Source organism: Glycine soja, chromosome 8 (assembly GCF_004193775.1).
Source record: "Glycine soja cultivar W05 chromosome 8, ASM419377v2, whole genome shotgun sequence".
NCBI classification, from domain to species: Eukaryota; Viridiplantae; Streptophyta; class Magnoliopsida; order Fabales; family Fabaceae; genus Glycine; species Glycine soja.
In genome coordinates this window covers 42,960,928-42,981,872 of record NC_041009.1, presented here as the reverse complement: position 1 = coordinate 42,981,872, position 20,945 = coordinate 42,960,928, and the positions used below count along the sequence as shown (strand labels likewise).

The window sequence follows — 20,945 nt, the reverse complement described above, 5'->3', positions numbered from 1 at the left end:
AAAAGACAGAAAAAAGGAAACAAGAAAGATTCTGAAATTTGGTTGATTATGTTTCTTTGTACAAGCCAAGCACTCATATAGGTGCTGCTATTCAATCAATCCTGAAAGTTGGTGACTATCAGTTACAAAAAACTCTAACAGACTCTTATAACAAATTGAGTAACCAAATAACTAAACTAATTGTGTAATTTCTCAACTAGCTAGTGAGGAAGTGTCTATATACTCTGAAGCCTGCAACTTAGACTGGGTATGTGTCTTGAAAAGCACAGAGACCCACCCCAGGGGTGTCTATTACTGTTTATTTGGAAAGAATAGCTGACATCAAGGCTATCAAATATCTATAGGAAATGGGGTTAATAGTTTCTTGCTTCTCAAGAAACTGAAAAACACCCTAAATCTGCATACTCGCCCTTGCTAACTGTGATAGCTCTGCTCGCTCCCTATCAACCTTAGTTCTCTGTGTCTCCATTGCTTATTCGTAAACCTCTATTGACTTATGTTTTTTACATACAAATTCAAAATCCAAAATGGAAATATTTGTCAAAAGAACCCCTCCATTTTGTTGGAAGTTGTTCAGTTCTTTTGTAAACAACATAGAGAATATTAAAAAAGAATTAAGGTAGCTTTATTCTCTATGTAGTTTCAATAACAATTACTGTTGTCTTATAGTAAATTTTTTCTCATATGTTCAATTGCAGTAACTCTTGATATTATTCTCACATGGAATGCATTGAAGAATATGAAATTTACTCAGCTGCTTCGATATTTTCTGAAATTTGTGGTAGCAGCTGTTTGGGCTGTTGTTTTGCCAGTCTGTTATTCCAGTTCTCAAGTGAATCCACCAGGGCTTTTAAGATTTGTCACCAGTTGGGCTGGGGATTGGGGGAACCAGTCACTTTACACCTATGTCGTTGTATTATTTATGTTGCCAAACATAGTGGCTGCAATACTATTTTTCCTTCCTCCACTCCGGAGAAAATTGGAGCGCTCAAATATGAGAATCCTTACCTTTTTGATGTGGTGGGCTCAGGTCAGTAACACATACATTTATTGGTTTGTTTTTTGCGGAATTACCAAACAGATGCTTCGTGTATTAGTCTTTCCATCTCTTTCTACTTGAAATATGTTTTTCGGAATACTCTATCTAACATTGACTATACTGCAGCCAAAACTATATGTAGGAAGAGGCATGCATGAAGACATATTATCACTGCTGAAGTAAGTGAGAAATTCTTTTTCTTTTTTTATCAGCAAATGTTAGCTGTTAATTTTGTTAGAATGATAGTGTGGGAGGATGTTATGCCACAATGCTCTGATGATAATTCTAGGCCCATTAGAATTGGAAGAGAGCCCAAATGGCTAGACAATTATATCCAGTGAGTAGTGGGACCACTCAGCCTTCTTTTCTTAGGATTACAGCTCACCCTCCATTCTAGGAGTTTCCTATTAGGAGCAGGATCAGGACACCTGTAGGGTGGATCCTTACAAGGGAACAATCCATTTTATGTATTTATGCTCCTTTCTCATTAATGAATACCCGAGAAGAGTTTCAGTCTTTATTTTTGTTTGTTTTCTTATTTGGAGTGTCCCTCTCTAACAAGGCGTTTGACCTAATTGATAGGGCTCTATCTTGAGTCTTATCAGAAGAATTCAAACCCATGACCTCTCCTTCCCTCCTTCCCTTCAACAATTAAGTCAACCTTACAACTCTTAACTGAGAAATTCTTATCAATTTCCTTTCTGCATCCAGTTCTTTTTGTGGTATATGGAAGAGAGTTTCAAGGTGGAAACCTTGGTTTCACTCTAACAACCTTTTGCTCTGCTTCATTTGTGCTCAGGAAATCTTTTCTTAAGAAAGATGATATTTCTAAACAGGACTGACTATTTAGAGGTCCGATTTTTTTGTTATATTAACCAAAGTAGTCATAGCAGCAAGTAGTGCACAGCTGCCACCGAAAGTAATAGTATTATAATAGAAATAGTAAAACAGCAAAAAACCCCACCCCAAGTGTAAGACTGTTTGGGTGAAAAGTTACTCAATTGAGTGTGCAGACCAAACACCCTTCTCACCTAGAAAAACCATAGCTTCTTTGTAGTTTCTCCATTAGCTGCCACCCCCTCTTACAAAGAAAAAAAAAGCTTGTTTTTTTTTTTTTTTTTTTTCTCATCTGTCATCACCTTGTTAGAGTATATATCAATAAGGCATATAGTTTTATTGTAAACTTTGTAGTAGGTCATTTTATTTACTGTATATGTATCTCAATTAGTCACATGATTAGTTATAAGTCACAATCAATGCTGAGTCAGCACTTTAGCTAGCTTCTCTAAGACTCTTCTCAGAGTCTTGAGACTGTAAATATGTACTTCTTTAGAATTCTGTGATAATAAAAATCTTTCAGAATATGTCCATTTTCTCTGAATATACAAAATATATTATGGTGTACAAAGCTTGAGAAGCTTCATCAATGGCTTCTGATCCTCTTAGACCAGATCCTATCTCCACTTTTCCGTCTCATGGTCATGACAGAGGAGCCTCTCTGCCATCTCTGCCAGCTTCTCTTCATTTCTCTGCCTGCCACTGTTTGCCACCTCTGTGTTGATACAATCTACATCGGCTTCTTCGCCAATCAACTTCTCCTATGCAATTTTGGAGAAACTCTGATCAGAATTTTCTGGCTTGGAAGCATCAAGTAGAACCAGTGCTAAAAGCACATCGACTTCATCGATTTGTTGTAAGTCCTGAAATTCCTCTGCAATTTCGTTCACTCTCCAATAACAATGCAGGGATTGAGAATCTTGCTTATCATGCTTGGGAACTTCAGGCTCAACTCTTACATATCTTGGTTGCAGTCGTCACTTTCAGCTTCATTTCTTGCCAAAGCTAGATCATGTAAACTAACTTGGTTTTAACATTGGGACAAGATCCAAACTAACTTCAATTCGCAGACCAAAGCTAGATTGAGTCAATAACACACCAAGCTTCACAATTTGAAGAAAGGAGATAGGTCGATTCCTGAGGTTTTGTTATGCATCAAAGCTTTTGTGGATTCACTTGATTCTATTGGTGATCTTGTGTCTGAACATGAACAGTTATATGTGATTATTGAAGGTCTTCCACTAGACTATGAATCTCTTGCTTCTCTGATTAGCAACAAATTTAAGCTGTTTCCATTTGCTGAATCAGTATTCTACACAAAATATGATTTTTCATCCACCAGGTTTTCCATCACAACATAATTATGCTTATTTGTCTCCTTCCCAAGTTTGCCCCACTTCCCAAGCACATCACCTCAATTATGCTCCGCCTTCTCAATTTCACTCGATGTCACCTTTATCGGTGCCTCTGATGAGTTATTCAAAGGCCTATGAGGCTCACTCTTCTAAGCCTATTGCTCAACAATCTCAGAACTGGTTCATTAATTTTGGAACCTTAACTTGTGACCTCAAACTCAGATAACCTTAGCAATTAATGCTGAACCAATTCAAGCAGAAGAACATGTGTTTCAAGGCAATGGTCAAGGTTTTCCTATACAATCCATTGGCTCTGCATCCTTTACTCTAAACTCTCATCCACATATTACTCTATATCTCAAATCTTTTACATGTTCCTTCTATAACGAAAAACTTAGTTAGTGCTAGTAAATTTGCCAAGGATAATAATGTCTACTTTGAATTTCATCCCTCTCTTTGTTACATCAAATCTAAGGTTGATAACTTTGCCTTACTTCGAGGTTCTGGCTAAATATTGATGGAAAAGAGAAGGAGATAATATGTTGCATTTACAAGATAAAATTGTCCATACTTCTCTTCTCGTCTCTTACTGCCTACACTACTTCACTCATACTCCCAAATCCTATCTTTTGTTTTTCCTTTTGCTTGTCTTATCATTCTGTTTGTTCTCTAAGTCAACCATTAAAAGGGGAATTTGAGATTTTGAGGAAGATCAAGGGAGAAGGAGACATTTTTTATCGAGAAGGGTCGGTGAGATGATGGCACTGTATGGTATTGTAGCAATGGAGCAGGAATACACATGTTAACAAAATCCTCTAGGTTTAAAAAGTCCTAAACTATACTTTTGATCCCTTATCTTTTTCCTAAAATTCTTGTTAGTCATTTTTCTTTTAAACGATTCATTTTAGTCCTTCATCTCTCAAATTTGAGTTAATGTTGTCCTTCTGAAACAATTGTCCTCCTCATAGCATGACCTTGAAAAACACAATGGGAGTGAAGAAAACTTATTACTCACTTTAAGTGTCGTGTAAGTTTGTGTATAGAAACAAGGTTGTTAGAAAGTTAGCGATAACATGTAGGATGTTATTCAACTGAAGGTAAAGTTAAGCTGAATGTTGTTGCATACAGTAACAGCAGAACGATATTTGTTAGGAAGTCCCACATCGCCTGCCTCAATTCTTGGGGTGCAACTTATATATTTGCTGGGCAACTTCACTCAGTACCAATTGATTTTAAGTTGAAATTTAAGATGATATCAGATTAGGAAGTCTCACATCGTCTGCCTCAATTCTAGGGATGCAACTTATATATCTGCTGGGCAACTTAACAGTGGGGTGTTAACATAACCCCCAAGATTGGGAGTTGTGATACAGCATGCTGAAGAATATATCCATCAATTTGTGGATTTATGAAACTATTTTGAGTTTTTGACCCATAAACATACATTTTGGAAACAATAACAGGTCAATTTGTTGATTTATTTTTCAAATTGATCAGACTAATGCATTGAATCAAGGCACCTAAATGCTGCTTATTAATAATTTCATTTATACTTTGTCTTTAAAATATATTTGTTATGGCAGGTATACCCTCTTCTGGATCATGCTGCTAATCAGCAAGCTAGCATTCAGCTACTATGTGGAGGTATTTTATATTTATGAAAATGGTTTTGATTTGATTTTTATTTTGAGTTCAGTAAAATGTGGACACTAAAACACATGCGAGTGATAATGTGGCTATGTACATATATAATCAAACCAACGAAGGTGATAAGGGGCATCTTTACTTTTAACAATGGATGCCAATGCTAACTGACATATGAGTATGTTAATCAAGTAAAAAACATGGCTTCAATGCCAAAATAGGGAGATAAAAATCCTGAATGGCAAACTGAATTTCTTTGTTAAAATATCAATTCAAATTATTTAGAGTGTTAGAGTATCTTCAAAATATTGAGGAAAAGAATTATATATGATATATTAGGATAAACAAGGTTAGGTGTTTGGTACTTAATTTCTGGTATAAGTAGACTGTAGGTTCTTTGTATTTTGTAACACATCAAAATATTCCATTCTATATTCTCTCTTTTTCTCCTTTCTTACCTAAACCATACAGTTTCAACAACTATATTGGGTGGAGCAAATTCATATTTTGTTATTAATAAATAATGTTATTTTAAAATTATATATCAACATTTATATTCTAATTTTATAAATTGAACACAGACACTACCACGGTTACTTCAACTATTCAAGCCTAATGCTAACAATATGGAGTTTTAATACATCGAAGTAGATGAATGATGAATAAATTCAACTTGTGTTTTTCTACTTTCTGATCCTCGAGTGCATTACCATTTCAAGTGCGCTTTTGTTGGTCCACATAGATCACATAGAGTGATATAGTCTAACCAAATCATCTAATTATGGTAATCAGGAACTGCATCACTGCATTAATTATAATAATCCTAACAAGCTTCCATTGTGTCTTAAAAACACATGGTTTCAGCATCTCAGTGCCTCTCCCTCTTCGAAACACATGGTTTCAGCATCTTTTTATTTTGAGCACAAATTTACAAGATCATAGAATCAATTCCCAAAAGATGAACTGTTGAATTCTTGTAATCATGTTTCATGTATTTTACTTTTTCCTCCGTGTTATGAACTAATGATTGTATGAAACTGACCAAATATTTTTTAAATTGTACTTCATTAAATTTTTTTCTCCTTTCACTAAATTAAACTTTCAATAGATATTGCCCCTTGTTGGACCCACAAAATTAATCATGGGATTGTCTATAGATAACTATCAGTGGCATGAGTTCTTTCCAGAAAATGGTAACATTTAATGTCCTTTTCACTATCTTAACTCCGTGTTCTGTCAGATTATTCAACTAACACTCTTTAAGTGTTACAGGTCAGACTCACAATATATGTGTTGTCTTTGCAATATGGGCTCCAATTATCCTAGTGAGTTGCAAATTTCTAGTTACAAACTTTATCTTGTTCCATTACTTTGGCTTTAATATTTTTGTTGATTATTTCATTTCACTCTTATATCTTTTATTAATGTATATAGGTTTATTTTATGGATACTCAAATATGGTATGCTATATATGCCACTCTATTGGGTTTCATTGTTGGAGCCTTCAGCCATTTGGGAGAGGTTAGTGGCATGTTTATTGCAATATTTTATATTGAACCTTTGTAATTTGCCCCTTTTGTGATGTGATTTCTTCTTAGAAACCTGCATTATTTGTTACTAAGCTATATCATAAAACTTATCTTTACATGATTTTTTTTCCTGAAAGATTTGAGTTATTGCTTGGGACAATGATAGTACTAAATTCATGCTGAAGGTAATACTTTTCTGGCTATATGGTGCATGAATACAGCAAAATTGGTATACATGTCAGATACTGATATGCGTGCTACTGAGTTGCCTCGGTATCAAAGCATGATTGTCTTATCTTCAAACAACGTGATTCTTTTAATATAATATTTTAAAATAATTTTTATTACAATTAGTCTTTTTAATTGTTTTTTCAAGAGATTAATGACCAACAATAATATGACGATGATAGCAAACCAATATTAATATCGGCTATATTAAGAAAAATAACGAAATCAATAAAAATAAATTAATAACATATATAATGTACCTATATCGATCATAATATTTTTAAAATTGTACTACTTATGTATTGTATCTTATTGCACCCAATACTATGCCCATATATGCATACGCATTTTTGGTGATTTTCTACTAACATTTTGCATCTCTTAGATAAGGACAGTAGAAATGCTCCACTCCAGATTTCAATCTGTACCAGGAGCTTTCAGTCTGCGCTTTTGGACTGGAAAAGACAGAAAGACTAAACAAGTGGAATTGGTATGTGTACATTGAAATTATATAACTGCATAGAAGCTAATAAATATCTATCTGGAGTCTTACAATGGAGTTTATCTCTCACAGGCTGAGACATATGAACGAAATAATATTTCATACTTTTCTCAGTTTTGGAATGAGTTTATAAATTCTATGAGAGTGGAAGACCTCATCAGTGACAGGTCCATACTTCTGCATGCCTGCATTACATATCTTCCATTAGATTCCTGAATTTCAACCAATTCTGATTGTATCACTTCAGTATTAATTTTCCAGGGACAGAGATTTTCTTCTAATTCCATATAGTTCAACTGAGGTTTCTGTCATTCAGTGGCCTGTATTCTTGCTTACCAGTAAGGTGTGTCATATGAGTGGTTCCCTACAGCCAAATGTTTATCATAATTTAATGGACGACGTACGATTGTTTTGCTTCCTTTCTAAATCACTTCAATATGTGATAGATTCCAATAGCAGTTGACATGGCAAAAGATTATAAGAAGAAAACTGATGACGATTTATATAAAAAGATTAGGAGTGACGGATATATGTTTTCAGCAGTTATTGAATGCTATGAGACTCTAAAGGACATCATACTGAAGCTTCTGCTAGATGAAGAAGATAGGCAGTAAGAGAGAAATACTTGTATAGCCTCTGTTCACTCATTTAATTTTCTTATTGGAATCCTCAAGAGTATTTTGGGTTTCTTTTCGTGTACGAGACAGGGCTGTGAGCAGTATATGCACTAAAGTAGAACGGTGCATACGAGAAGAAACATTTGTCAAAGAATTCAAGATGAGTGGCTTGCCTTCACTCATTGAGAAGTCGGAGAAGTTATTAACTCTGCTGGTAGTTTTTTTTCCATCATGCTTCCTTTTTTTTCTCAGTATATTCCACTGCCCTCTTGCTAGTCTTATTTTGGTCTTATAAATATCATTTTTCTTACCACAGCAATCTGATGATGGCAAACTAGACTCCAAGATAGCCAATGCCTTGCAAGATATTGTAGAAATTGTCATACATGATGTTATGATCAATGGCCATTTGTATGTTAGAAACAGTGACTGGAGCTTTGGTTTACTTTTTACACTATAATAAGTACTGCTTTACAATATAGACTTGGTTCTGCTTTTTCCAGTTTTCTGCAAAAATCTCAGCAACATCATGTAAAGCGAGGGGAGCAGTTTGTCAACATCAACACTTCTTTTACACACAATAAATCAGTGACGAGAAAGGTTTTTTCTTGAGAAATATACTTAAGTGAATACATTGCATTATTCTTTTTGCATCTGCTGTTGTTGACGAGTTTCTGTTTCTTCTCTGTAGGTTATTAGGCTTCATTTGCTTTTAACAGTCAAGGAATCAGCCACAAATGTGCCCCAAAATCTAGAAGCCCGCCGCCGTATTACATTCTTTGCAAACTCCTTATTTATGAATATGCCAAAGGCTCCCAAAGTTCGGGACATGTTGTCCGTCAGGTTAGTCATTGTGATAGACTAATATATTGAAAAGAAAGGAAAAAAAACTAGAACGAGTATTGAATAATGTGAAGGACAAACTCATGTATGGGGATTTACATAACCCACCACCTCATGCAAGAGTCCTTGCTTGGAGCTCAGCTTGGAGCTTGAAGCATGCACAAACACATTGGTTCTACTCTATCTTGTGTTGAAATTCAACTTTATATTGGAAGAATGAGGGCAACAAGAACCAAACTCTTGATCTCTTGGTGTGGAATATTTTTCACTTATTTGAAATTGATACAATTGAGCAATTATAAATAACAAGAGATTAATTTTGTACACTAATCTAGGCTGCCTGAATATCATGGAATAATCTTTCCTATAAATACAAATCCTAAAAAAGAGAATGATCGAAGGATATAAAACAAATTCTAATTAACCACAAATTCTAAGTAAAGTTGTCCAACAGATATATAAGCTACACCCCAAGAACTGAGGCAGGCGATGTGAGACTTCCTAACATGCCTAAACTGTTTTTACTTAAAATATATAGTTTTTTACTTTTTTATAGAAGCAAATCCTATCCGTTTCTTAAAAAAGTGTTTTTTTAGAAGCCCTTATTTTAAAATTGTTTCTTTTAAGTTTAAACGAACTCACTGTAAATGTACAAATCAAATCGCATAATTCTAATTGATTTCCACAGATCAAATCCATGATTTTGATTGCTTTTCCTTAATTATCAACACTACTCCCTCAATCTGGGTGGTAGATGTTTATCATTCCCAGATTAGAACTCAACTAATGCTTTCATAAGATTTTCTTGGGAGAGCTTTTGTTAATTTTCTCCTTTATAATGCAATGGTCAATTTTCTCCTTTATAAAGTGTTGATCAATCTCCAGATGCTTTGTCCTATCATTGAAGACTGGATTCTTCAAAATGTTGATAGAAGGTCACACAATATCCTCGTTGTATAATGGGTAGGAATTTTGATCTCGTCCAGCATCCTCTTTAGCAAAACTCCTTCACAAATACCTTGTGCCATGACTCCAAGTTCAGCTTCTGCACTACTTCTGGTCACAACAAACTACTCGTTGCTTCTCCAAGTAACCATGTTTGCCGATACAAAGGAGCAATAACAATTGTAACTTTCTTTTTTGATGTGCATCCTGCCTAATCTGTGTCACAGTTGTTAAAGTTTTTTTCTTTTTAAGTAGATTCCCCTGCCTGGTGTTACCTTAACATATCGTAGGAGGAATGACATGACTATAATTTTCTCCATTTTCCATTTTTGGAAGTTAGAGTCTCCTTTCTCAGGAATTTTGAAGTTTCCCATGAGATAGCATTCCTTTCCTTTTCCTTTTGACCTCTCCCATTGGATTTAGTTCCGATAAATCAATTTTTGGCTAATGATAGGAAGTGCAGACCTTTCAATCCAACTGGTAAGGGTACCAGCCTCCACCTTGGGCGAGCCTTTTCGATTTGTTGCTTGCATGGTTGGGTCCACAAGAGAGACTAGAGATGGTTCAGATCAAGCTCTGATACCATGCCGAAAAGTAAATATTTTTCACTTATTTGAAATTGATACTATGAGGAAATTATAAATACGAAGAATGACTAAGATACTAATCAGATGTGTATTTTTTTTTTTTATTACTATTGCCTTTTGTTGTCAGTAACAATTGCAACCCCACTTATTGTGCCTGCATGCACGTATCAACAAATTATTGACTTTCCCAAATATATGGATGATTAATTATTTACTTTTGTTGAGAGAGAAATATTGGAAAAAGTTAGTGTGTAAAGCTAAACACATTCTGGATTGATTTACTATGAAGTAAGGCGTACTAAGGTGACAAAATAACTAATATCTATCCTAAATGTCTGTAATTAATCATTCTATTGTAACCAACATATATACACGTGACTGTATATTCTAATAATGCGAATTTTCTATCAAATGTTAATATCTGAGTTTTGCTTCAGTATTCTGACACCCTATTTCAAAGAAGATATTCAATATTCTGATGAGGAAATCAATAAGGAAAATGAAGAGGGAATATCAATTTTATTCTACCTAACCAAGATATATCCTGGTGAGTATTATTTTTATATTCTTACTTACATTACTTCCCCCTCTTTACTACATGTGCACTCATTTACTGTGTGACATTAATGTACTGTAGATGAATGGTCCAATTTCCATGAACGACTAAAAAGTGAAGAAGTTCTTGAAGAAAATAAGGAGGAGTTAATTCGTCAGTGGGCATCTTACAGAGGGCAGACACTTTATCGTACAGGTCTCGATTATAATGAACAGTATATTTTTGTTGCTAGATATTTGAATACATATTCCACTTTAAATGTTATTTTTCAAACTTTTGTTTTTGCTAGTGAGAGGAATGATGTACTACCGACAAGCAATGATCCTTCAGTGCTTCATAGAATCTGCGGCAGACATTGGTTATTTCTCTATTTACATACTGTATTCAAGTTCAAATCACACAGAAGCCCTTTATATACGTCGTTTCTCTTGCAGCTCTCTCTGAAGGCTATTCCGAGACAAATAAGAAGCTACTCGAAGAAGCACAAACTATGGCCGATTTGAAGTTCACCTATGTTGTTTCTTGTCAAGCGTACGGTTATCAGAGGAAGTCCAAAAATGCTAGAGACAAAAACTGCTATATTAACATTCTCAAACTGATGTTAACGTGGGTCAATACAACCATTTGCTGAACATTACAAGTTCCTTGAATATTGTAAAATAACAATGGGATTGACAATGGAAAAATAGAATATTCCATGCAGGCATTCATCCCTTCGTGTTGCTTACATAGATGAAATAGAAGAGAAGACAGAGGATGGGAAATCTCAGATGGTTTATTTCTCTGTTCTTATCAAGGGAGGGAAGAAATATGATGAAGAGGTATGGACAAATGATTCTCGTTTGATGTCTTATTGTGAGTTGCGCTTTTGTCATATTTACTTAAATGTTAAAAATTTAATTTTAGTTCTGTATAGTTGCGCCTTGAACACCAACCAGTCATGCACTCATCGTATAGGAAAGTCTACTGCAAAGTCTGACCATGACTATTGAGGGGGTGTGCTGGTTTGAGATTTTAACATATTATCTAGACATAAAAAAAGTCTTGTGAATTTTAAAAGTGTTCGGCTGTGACCAAAATCCATATGAAAGTTTATTCTATTATTTTTTGTCCTATGCTTATATAAAGCAAGGATGCCCTGTATTTTAACAAGTTTCCACTTGTATATTGCATCAGTAATAAAAACTTTCTGTTTTCCCTCCCGTGGATATAGCCTTACTCAAGGGTGAACCACGTAAATTTTGTGTGTTCTTTCTCATCTTTCTCTCTTTTCACCTTGCTGCAAAACTCTTGTATGACATTCTGTACAAGTTGCTGCTGCTGTTCTTGTTTGTTCTTCATCACTTCCATAACAAACTGGTATCAAGAGCTCAAGTTGCGATCAAGGGAATTCAAGATTCTTGTCTGAATACAAAGATCAAGCTGCGGGAGTCTTGTTTCTGGTTCTTTCGCTGCTTCACTGTATCAAGAACACTCAAGAAATCATGTCAAACACTATTAGGATTGAAAAATTCAAGGGAAAGAACAACTTCAATCTATGGCGCATCAAGATGCATGCTTTGTTAAAGGAACAACGTGTCTGGGCTCCTGTTGCTTTTGCATCTGTGAAGAAAGAAGTGGCTTCTGAATCAAAAGAAAAGGTCTCTATTTCAAAGACTGAAGAACTTGCAGAACAAGAAAAAAAAGGCTCACTCACTAATCTTGCTTTCCTTGTTTGATGAAGTTTTATATGAAGTTGTAGATGAAGAAACTGCAAGTGGCTTATGGCTCAAGTTGGAAAAGGTGTATATGACTAAGTCAATCTGCAACAAGCTCGTCTTGAAGAGGCGTCTGTTTGGTTTACACATGAAAGAAGGTACATCTCTTAAGGATCATCTTGATGAATTAAGTTCTATTTTGATAGAATTAAGAGATATAGATGTTAAGATAGAGGATGAAGATGCTACCATGATTCTGTTAGCCTCTCTACCATCATCATATAAGAGCTTTGTCAATTCTCTTAGTGTTGGTAAGGAATGTGTCACCATGGAGGAGGTGAAATCCAGCTTATACTCAAGGGAACTTTGATCTAAAGCACCCGAAAATTCTAAAGAATCAAATGGATCTGGTCTGGTGGTCTCTAACTCCATCAAGAACATCAAGAAAAAGGTGTTCAAAGGAAAGAAGAAAACTCATGTCAATCAAAAGGACATCTGTAACTACTGCAAGGAGCCAGGTCACTGGAAAAAGGATTGTCCTATGAAAAAGGGCAAACCATCTGCTGTTATTACCAAGGAAGGTTCCACATCTGAAAATGAGTTTGTTCTCTCAGTTGCTGATCATCACCAACATTCTGAAAATCGGTGGATATTAGACTCTGGTTGTTCCTTTCATATATGTCCTAACAAAACCTAGTTTGACACCTATGAAGAGAAATCGGGTGAAAATGTCTTCATGGGAAATGATGTCTTATGCAAGACAATTGGAATTGGCACAATAAAAATCAAGAGGCATAATGGAATTATCTGAACATTCACTGAAGTTAGGCATGTTCCAGAGCTGAAGAAGAATCTAATCTCCATAGGTATTATGGATGGAAAGGGGTTCAAATGCAACACTGAAAATGGGGTCATGAAAATTCAGAAAGGCTCTACAATGGTCATGAAGGGTATAAAGAGGGGTAATCTCTATATACTTCAAGGTACAACATGTGTTGAGGATGGTCTAGTAGCTTTTGCATCAAGATCCAATAAGAGCATACCTGACTTAACTCAATTGTGGCACATGAGGCTAGGTCATATGAGTGAAAAAGGTATGATGATACTTCAAAAACAACAACTGTTGGGAAATCAGAAATTGGATGAACTTAAATTTTGTGAGCACCATGTTTTCGGCAAGCAACATAGGATTAAATTTCCTAAAGCAATTCACACCACAAAAGGAACTCTTGATTACATTCATGCTGACTGCTGGGGGCCTACAAGAGTACCTTCACTAGGTGGTGGAAGGTATTTCCTGTCCATAATTGATGACTACTCAAGGATGACATGGATCTACATCACGAGTCAGAAGAGTCAAGCTTTCAAATGCTTCAAAGAATGGAAGACGCTGATTGAAAAACAAACTGAAAGGAAAGTTAAAAGACTCAAAACTGATAATGGCTTGGAGTTTTGCTCAACAGAATTTAACAAATTCTGCAGAGATGAAGGGATTGCTAGACAGCTTACTGTTAGGAATACTCGTCAGCAAAATGGAGTTGTTGAACGCATGAACAAAACACTCTTAGAAAGAACAAGATGTCTATTGTCTAGTGTTGGTCTCAATAGAAGTTTTTGGGAAAAAGCTATCAATACAACTTGTTTTCTAATCAATAAAACACCCTCTACTGCTATAGGACTTAAAACTCCTATTGAAATCTGGAATGGCAAAACAACAAACTACTCAAATCTAAGAGTATTTGGCTGCAATGCCTATTATCATGTCAATGAAGGAAAGCTGGTACCTAGATCAAGAAAGGGTCTGTTCATGGGTTATGGTGATGGGGTGAAAGGTTATAGGATTTGGTCACCCTCTGAAAGGAAAGTTCTTCTAAGCAGAGATGTAATTTTTGATGAATCACATCTGCTCCATCCAAAAATTGAGGTTCCAATTGCTGGAACACAGAGCTGCCACTCTCCTCAAGAAAAGGATGTAGAATCTACAACCAAAGACTCTAAAAAAAGGGGTCATACAGATACATCTCCTATTCCTCAAGAAGGTGAGAAATTAGAACATTCCAGTGCAAATGAGGCTCATCAGAATGCTGAACCCGAGCCTACACAGTTCAATTCAGGAATTAGTCAGAGACCTAAGAGGGTCAGTAAGCCTCCTGAGAGATATGGTTTTGAAGACATGGCTGCCTATGCATTACATGTAGCTGAAGAAATAGATTCAAATGAACCTGCCACGTACAAAGAAGTTATTAATCATCCTGAAGCTGAAAATTGGTTGTTAGCTATGAAAGAGGAAATGAAATCTCTATATAAGAATCAAACCTAGAAACTTGTTGAACTACCTAAAGGAAGACATGTGGTAGGTTGCAAATGGATATTCAAGAGGAAACTTGGTCTTTCAGAAAAGGAAGGGATAAGAAACAAGGCTAGGTTAGTTGCCAAGGGATTCGGCCAAAAAGAAGGAGTAGATTTCAACGAAATCTTTTCACCTGTGGTCAAACATACATCCATCTGGATTTTGCTTGCTATAGTGGCAAACCAAGAGTTGGAACTTGAACAACTTGATGTCAAGACTGCCTTTCTCTATGGAAGATTAGAAGAAAATATTCTAATGAAACAACTTGAAGGGTTTGAAGTTCAAGGAAAAGAAAGGTATGTTTGTGTTAACTCATTGGCAAGTGTACCAAATTGTCACAAGTAGTAAAGTACTCGGAAATCCGAGTGTCGAATCCACATAGACTTTGTTTGTACTTAGATTAATGTAAACCCAATTTAAAAGCAATAGATAAAGAATTTAAAATAAAGATAAGAAAATATAGTAGATAAGATAAAGATTTAAAAGAAAGGATAAGAGATTTAAAGATAAAAATAGAAGATAGGGAAGATAAAATATTTAAATTAAGATATGATAAAGAAAATAGAAGATAAAAGATAAGATAATAAAATTAAAAGATAAAAATAGAAGATAAAAATAAAATAAAATCAAAATTTGATAAGGTTGGGACCTAGCCTGCCTTGTTTGCCTAGGATGCATGAATTTATGATTTTTCTTTATCAATTTAGGTGATTCTATTCTACCCACATCTGTTCAATTACTTGTCCCTGATTCCTCACGATGACAAGCCTATTTTATTTATCTATCTTCCAAATTCCTTTGTAAAGACTCAACAAATAAAATGCATGAAGAATGAATTATAGATGTTTGCAAGAATGCATGGGCATAAAATTATCATTCTATTCCTAGCAACGTTTTTCTTATGAAATCCTTTCTTTTTGTTTTATTAGGAGTTACCCTCTTTCGAGCGTCTAACCCCTAAAACCAATACATGCATACATTCTTTAAATCTTATTTAGAAGTTACCCTCTCCTGAACGTCTAACCCCTAACAAAATATAAAGATAAATAATGCAAGATAAAAACAGAAAAGATAATAGAATGGAAAACACCTTTGCATTGATAAATAGTGAGTACATCATACATCGCTAGGCTTTAAGGCCTGCCAGGCCCTAACTAGAGGCTTAACCACTCATGACCATTGAGGGCTTTACAATGAGAAGGGGGTGAAAGAAAGAGAGGGAGTAAATGAAACCCCTAGGAGAGGGGGTTCTGTGGTGTTTTTCTCTTCCTTGGCTTGACTCTCTTTTTATAACTGTTGGAGTGGACTTGGGCCTGATGCTAGAAATCTTCCTTTTTGATATTTTTGATATCTTTTGGGTTTGTTTTGCTTGTAATCATATCTTCTTGAGATTTCTTGATATTTTGGATATTTTCTGGATCTTTTTCTCTTTTAATCTCTCATTTTTATATCTGCAAGCCATAAATAAGAAAAATATCAAATCTTAATATTTAAGCCAAAGATAACTGCTAAATAAATATTTTTAAAGATATTTTCAATATATTTTTATCATCAAAATAACTCATATTTAGCAGTTATCAGTTTGTTAGCAGCAGAGGTCCTTGTATGGTTTGAAACAATCTCCAAGGCAATGGTACATGAGGTTTGACAGCTTTATCACCAGCCTAGGATTCAAGAGAAGTCTCTATGACTACTGTGTTTATCACAACAAGGTGGAGGATGGATCAATGATCTATCTTCTACTCTATGTAGATGACATGCTTAGTGTAGCAAAAAACATGTGTGATAAACAAAATCTGAAGATCCTCCTGAGTGGTGAATTTGATATGAAAGATCTAGGGGCTGCAAAGAAAATCTTAGGAATGGAGATCTATAGGGACATAACTCAGAAAAGGCTATTTTTGTCTCAAAAGGATTACATTCAAAAGATACTTGTGAGATTTGGAATGACAGATTCTAAACCTATCAATACTCCCCTTTCAGAAAAAGAGAAGTTGTCTGCTATGATAAAGGTTCAAGCTCTGGCTGATCAGGACTATATGTCAAAGGTTCCATACTCAAGTGTTGTTGGCAGTCTCATGTATGCCATGGTCTACACCAGACCTGACCTTGCTTATGTTGTTAGCATGATTAGTAGGTTCTTAAACCAACCTCAAAAGGAACATTGGAAGGCTGTGCAGAGAATTTTCAGATATCTTAAAGGGACTACAGATGTATGGTTGATCTATGGATCTAACTCAGATTGTTGTCTCACTGGCTATTCTGATGCTGATTTTGCTGCTGATCTTGTCAAGAAAAGGTCCCTAACAGGGTATTCTTACACCCTTGGTGGCTGCTTGGTGAGTTGGAAGGCAACACTTCAACCTTCTGTTGCCCTCTCAACTACTGAGGCTAAATATATGGCTCTTACTGAAGCTGCAAAGGAAGGAATTTGGCTGAGAGGTCTGATAAATGATCTCAGAATTAATCAAGAATATGCTAACATCTACTATGACAGCCTTAGTGCTATATGCTTCGCCAAGGATCAGGTTCATCATGATAGAACCAAGCATATAGATGTTAGATATCACTTCATTCGGTCAGAAAGAAGAATCAAAGTTCATAAGATTAGCACTCTGCACAATCCTGCTGATATGTTCCCAAAGCTAGTTCCAAAGAGCAAGTTTGATCACTGCTTAAGCTTGCTCAATGTAGATTGTTGAGGATAAGATCATGTGTGCTTGGAAGGTGCAGTTTGTGTTTTATATGGATATTAGTTCAAGGTGGTGAATTGTTGGGCTGTGACCAAAATCCATATGGAAGTTTATTCTGTTATTTTTTGTCCTCTGCTTATATAAAGCAAGGATGCCCTGTGTTTTAACAAGCTTCCACTTGTATATTGCATCAGTAATAAAAGCTTTCTATTTTCCCTCTCGTGGATGTAGCCTTACTCAAGGGCGAACCATGTATATTCTGTGTGTTCTTTCTCATCTTTCTCTCTTTTCACCTTGCTGCAAAACTCTGTGTATGACATTTTGTACAAGTTGCTGCTGCGGTTCTTGTTTGTTCTTCATCACTTCCATAACAAAAAGACTATATTGTGATGCATACAATTAATTCATCCAAACAAGTTGATTAAAGAGGGAAAAATAGAAAGATCTTTGACCTGACTATAGAGAAGGTGTGTAGGATTAGAAGAAAGAGCTAGACAATAAAGTATTTTACCAATGTCTTGTACATTGCCTTCAACAATAAGAGAAATAATCATGTTTGATGGGAGAAAGAAAAGTTTAACAACCCACAAGAAAGTATCAAGGGTTTCGGTGGGATTATTGAATGGGTGCAGCATTTATACATTCCACTAAGAAGTCACACAAAATCTATCATACAAAATAGTTCATCGAAATTTGTATGTTTTTTAATACCAGATGACTTTTTGTAAGTTCTAACAAAAGTCTCAATTGAATATGACCAAATTATGACATCCTGTTGTTTAAAAAATTTGGATAATTTTGATTGAATACCACAATTTATTTATATTTGGATAGATTACCATTTTGGTCCTTGAATGTGTAAACCAATGACAATTTAATTTGGTCCATGAAAGAATGAAAATTTTGATTCAGTCCCCAGAATGTGTAAAAAGTGCAAAGTTATGTCTCATGTACAATTTAATGATAAATTAGTCCTTGAACTTTATAATTTAATGTAAAATTGGTCCTCAAAAAATACAACTTAATATCAAATTGGTTCTTGACTATTATAAGCAGGACAAATTATTGTACTTTATTTATGCATTCATGGACTAAATCAGAATTTTCATTCTTTCAAGGACTAAATTGACTCCAATTTACACATTTAGGGACCACCATGATCATTTATCCTTTATGTTATTTAAAAGTCTTGATTGAATATCACAAGAATTTTTTATCACAAATAAGTCTTTTAAAATCCTTTAATTAATCTCTCATTGCAAAATTGGGAATGTAATTGAGGCAAGCCCACTGTGGGAGAAGCCGATCAAGACCTCTAGTAGATCCAAAAGAAAGACCCAGCCTCCTCAACGGATAAAGAACTCCATTTAAAATTTTTGGATAAAATATATTTTGTCCCTGTATTTTCTATGAAGCTTGGTTTTAGTCCCTCTACTTCAACTTTGATCAATTTGGTCCCTAAATCTTACAAAAGCAGTGGTTTTAGTTCCTAAACGATGTTAATGTCGTCTTTGACGAGGGAGGAAAAACACTGATTTTTTTTTGTAAAGTTCAAGGACTAAATTAATTGATTGAGATAATTTTTGGTATCTAGACTTCCAACCTTTGCTTCCTGTTCCCTCATTAATGGGCCCTTTTTTTTTTCTTGTAATAATCATCTTTAGTACATATGTGTTTGGGTATAGTCTTTTGCTGGTAATGAAAATTTACTGAAGTTATTTTATTGCCTTTGTTCTTTTCTTCTTACCCTAATTTAGCCTAACAATAGTAGAAGCTAGCCTATCAGTAACGAATCAAAAGTTTCTCTAGAATCTATTTGATCTTTTCCACAAAAGTAGAAGCTGAGATATGAATACTGCTATAATAATTCTAGAGTAAAAAGATTATTAAGGGGGCAAACAAAAAGAATGTTATGTGCGGCTATTTGCATGATATAACTGAAGGGGTTTCTATTATGTATTACTGCTATCCATAACCATATAATGAATTAGTTTGATATCATATACGCATGGGTTGCTCAATTCATGTTGAATTGGTTTAGGGTTTGAACAGCCTTAAATTTTAATTCAAATGATTCTATATTGCACTATTAGGAAATTTATCGCATCAAGCTACCTGGTCCTCCAACACAAATCGGTGAAGGGAAAGCTGAAAACCAAAATCATGCCATTATATTTACCCGTGGAGAAGCCTTGCAGATCAGAGACATGAATCAGGTAACTTTTCCTTGGACTTCAATTTAATGAGTTAAGTGGTACTTTCTGTATAAATCAATGCTCCTAATTTTATTGTTTTTTTCTTTCTTTTTGTTAAGGATAACTATTTTGAAGAATCTTTCAAAATGAGAAATGTATTGGAAGAATTCCGGAAAGGACATGAGCAACAGAAACCCACCATTTTGGGTATAAGGGAGCATATATTTACTGGAAGGTCGTCCTTGTGACAATTTCTAGTATTAAATTTTGTTTGAAGAAATTATTTCATAGCTTAGAAAATAAATACTTCTATGTATTTCTTCTTTAAAGGCTGGAGCTTGTGTATGAGTTTATTACATCATAAGTAAGGAAGTTGATACTGTCAGTTTCCTTGTTCACAAGACTCTTAAGCTTATCTGCTACATCAGAGTGTATCAAACTTGAATTGGCACAATTGTTCTTATCTATCACTTATTTTGCAGTGTTTCTTCTCTTGCTTGGTTTGTGTCAAACCAGAAGACCAGCTATTCGACCATTGGCCAACGAACTTTGGCAAATCCTTTAAGGTCAGTCCCAATTTGTTGTCCTGTACTGATACTGCATTTAAGTATTATTATAAATTCCTTGTGATTTTCATCCTGTTTTTCTACCTTTTTCACATTTTACGTTATTTTCTGTTGGAAAGCCACCTTAAGTGAAACCTCTTTGGAGCACCTTCATTGTGCTGGGTGTGAGGTGGTTTTAGTCCCACATCTACTAGAAATATGACTAATGTAGTCCTTACAAAAGTTGGGAAATTCTCAGTTTTGTGGAGTTGAATTAGGTCATCAAAACTCTATCATAGATCCTATCCTAGATCCATTGTTGGGCCACCGACATTTCCACGACCCAAGCTCATAGCCCTAAACATGAAGGTGTGTGATGGAAAGTCGCCTTAATTAAGGCTTTCTTGGAGCTCCATCTTAGATTTCAGAGAAAAGGAGAAAGGATTCAGTGGTAGGTGACATACACCCCTCAAGCTGTAGGTGGCTGAGCAGGATTAGCTAGGAGACACGTAGATCGTATAAGGGGGGATGTGCACTTGAAGTTCTTGCAACAATGACTGAATCCATAAGATTCAGTGGCTGCAAGGCTGTGATACTCAGCCTTTAGTGCTGGACCAGGCCACGATATGGATAAGGTTGGGTCCAAAGAAGATGCAAGACCCAAAGGTTGATCTTCTGCCGTCATTGCCATCAGAAGTTCAATTTGCATCAGAGTAATGGCTCCCTTTGTGAAGCTGGTCTTCAGGTTTGACATAAATTGGCAGACTTTGTTTACATAGAAGG

General features: G+C 35.2%; 1 protein-coding gene across 5 annotated transcripts in view; it reads left to right on the top strand.

Moving 5' to 3' along the window:
• The window catches only part of LOC114423348 (callose synthase 7-like), a 37,706-nt gene that overhangs the window by 10,192 nt on the left and 6,569 nt on the right, over nt 1–20,945 (top strand). For all 5 annotated transcript variants that reach the window (XR_003668832.1, XM_028390072.1, XM_028390073.1 and 2 more), the window contains 22 exons: nt 699–1,030; nt 1,166–1,218; nt 4,815–4,875; nt 5,984–6,068; nt 6,148–6,200; nt 6,310–6,396; nt 7,018–7,122; nt 7,207–7,301; nt 7,396–7,477; nt 7,581–7,744; nt 7,842–7,965; nt 8,068–8,162; nt 8,255–8,351; nt 8,443–8,594; nt 10,564–10,673; nt 10,764–10,877; nt 10,972–11,040; nt 11,117–11,288; nt 11,386–11,503; nt 19,516–19,638; nt 19,737–19,852; nt 20,100–20,183. Coding sequence is in view for 4 of the 5 variants with exons in the window: in XM_028390072.1 (XP_028245873.1) it covers nt 699–1,030; nt 1,166–1,218; nt 4,815–4,875; nt 5,984–6,068; nt 6,148–6,200; nt 6,310–6,396; nt 7,018–7,122; nt 7,207–7,301; nt 7,396–7,477; nt 7,581–7,744; nt 7,842–7,965; nt 8,068–8,162; nt 8,255–8,351; nt 8,443–8,594; nt 10,564–10,673; nt 10,764–10,877; nt 10,972–11,040; nt 11,117–11,288; nt 11,386–11,503; nt 19,516–19,638; nt 19,737–19,852; nt 20,100–20,183 (2,491 nt within the window). In the remaining variant the exon portion in view is untranslated. The remainder of the gene's footprint in view (nt 1–698; nt 1,031–1,165; nt 1,219–4,814; nt 4,876–5,983; nt 6,069–6,147; nt 6,201–6,309; nt 6,397–7,017; nt 7,123–7,206; nt 7,302–7,395; nt 7,478–7,580; nt 7,745–7,841; nt 7,966–8,067; nt 8,163–8,254; nt 8,352–8,442; nt 8,595–10,563; nt 10,674–10,763; nt 10,878–10,971; nt 11,041–11,116; nt 11,289–11,385; nt 11,504–19,515; nt 19,639–19,736; nt 19,853–20,099; nt 20,184–20,945) is intronic.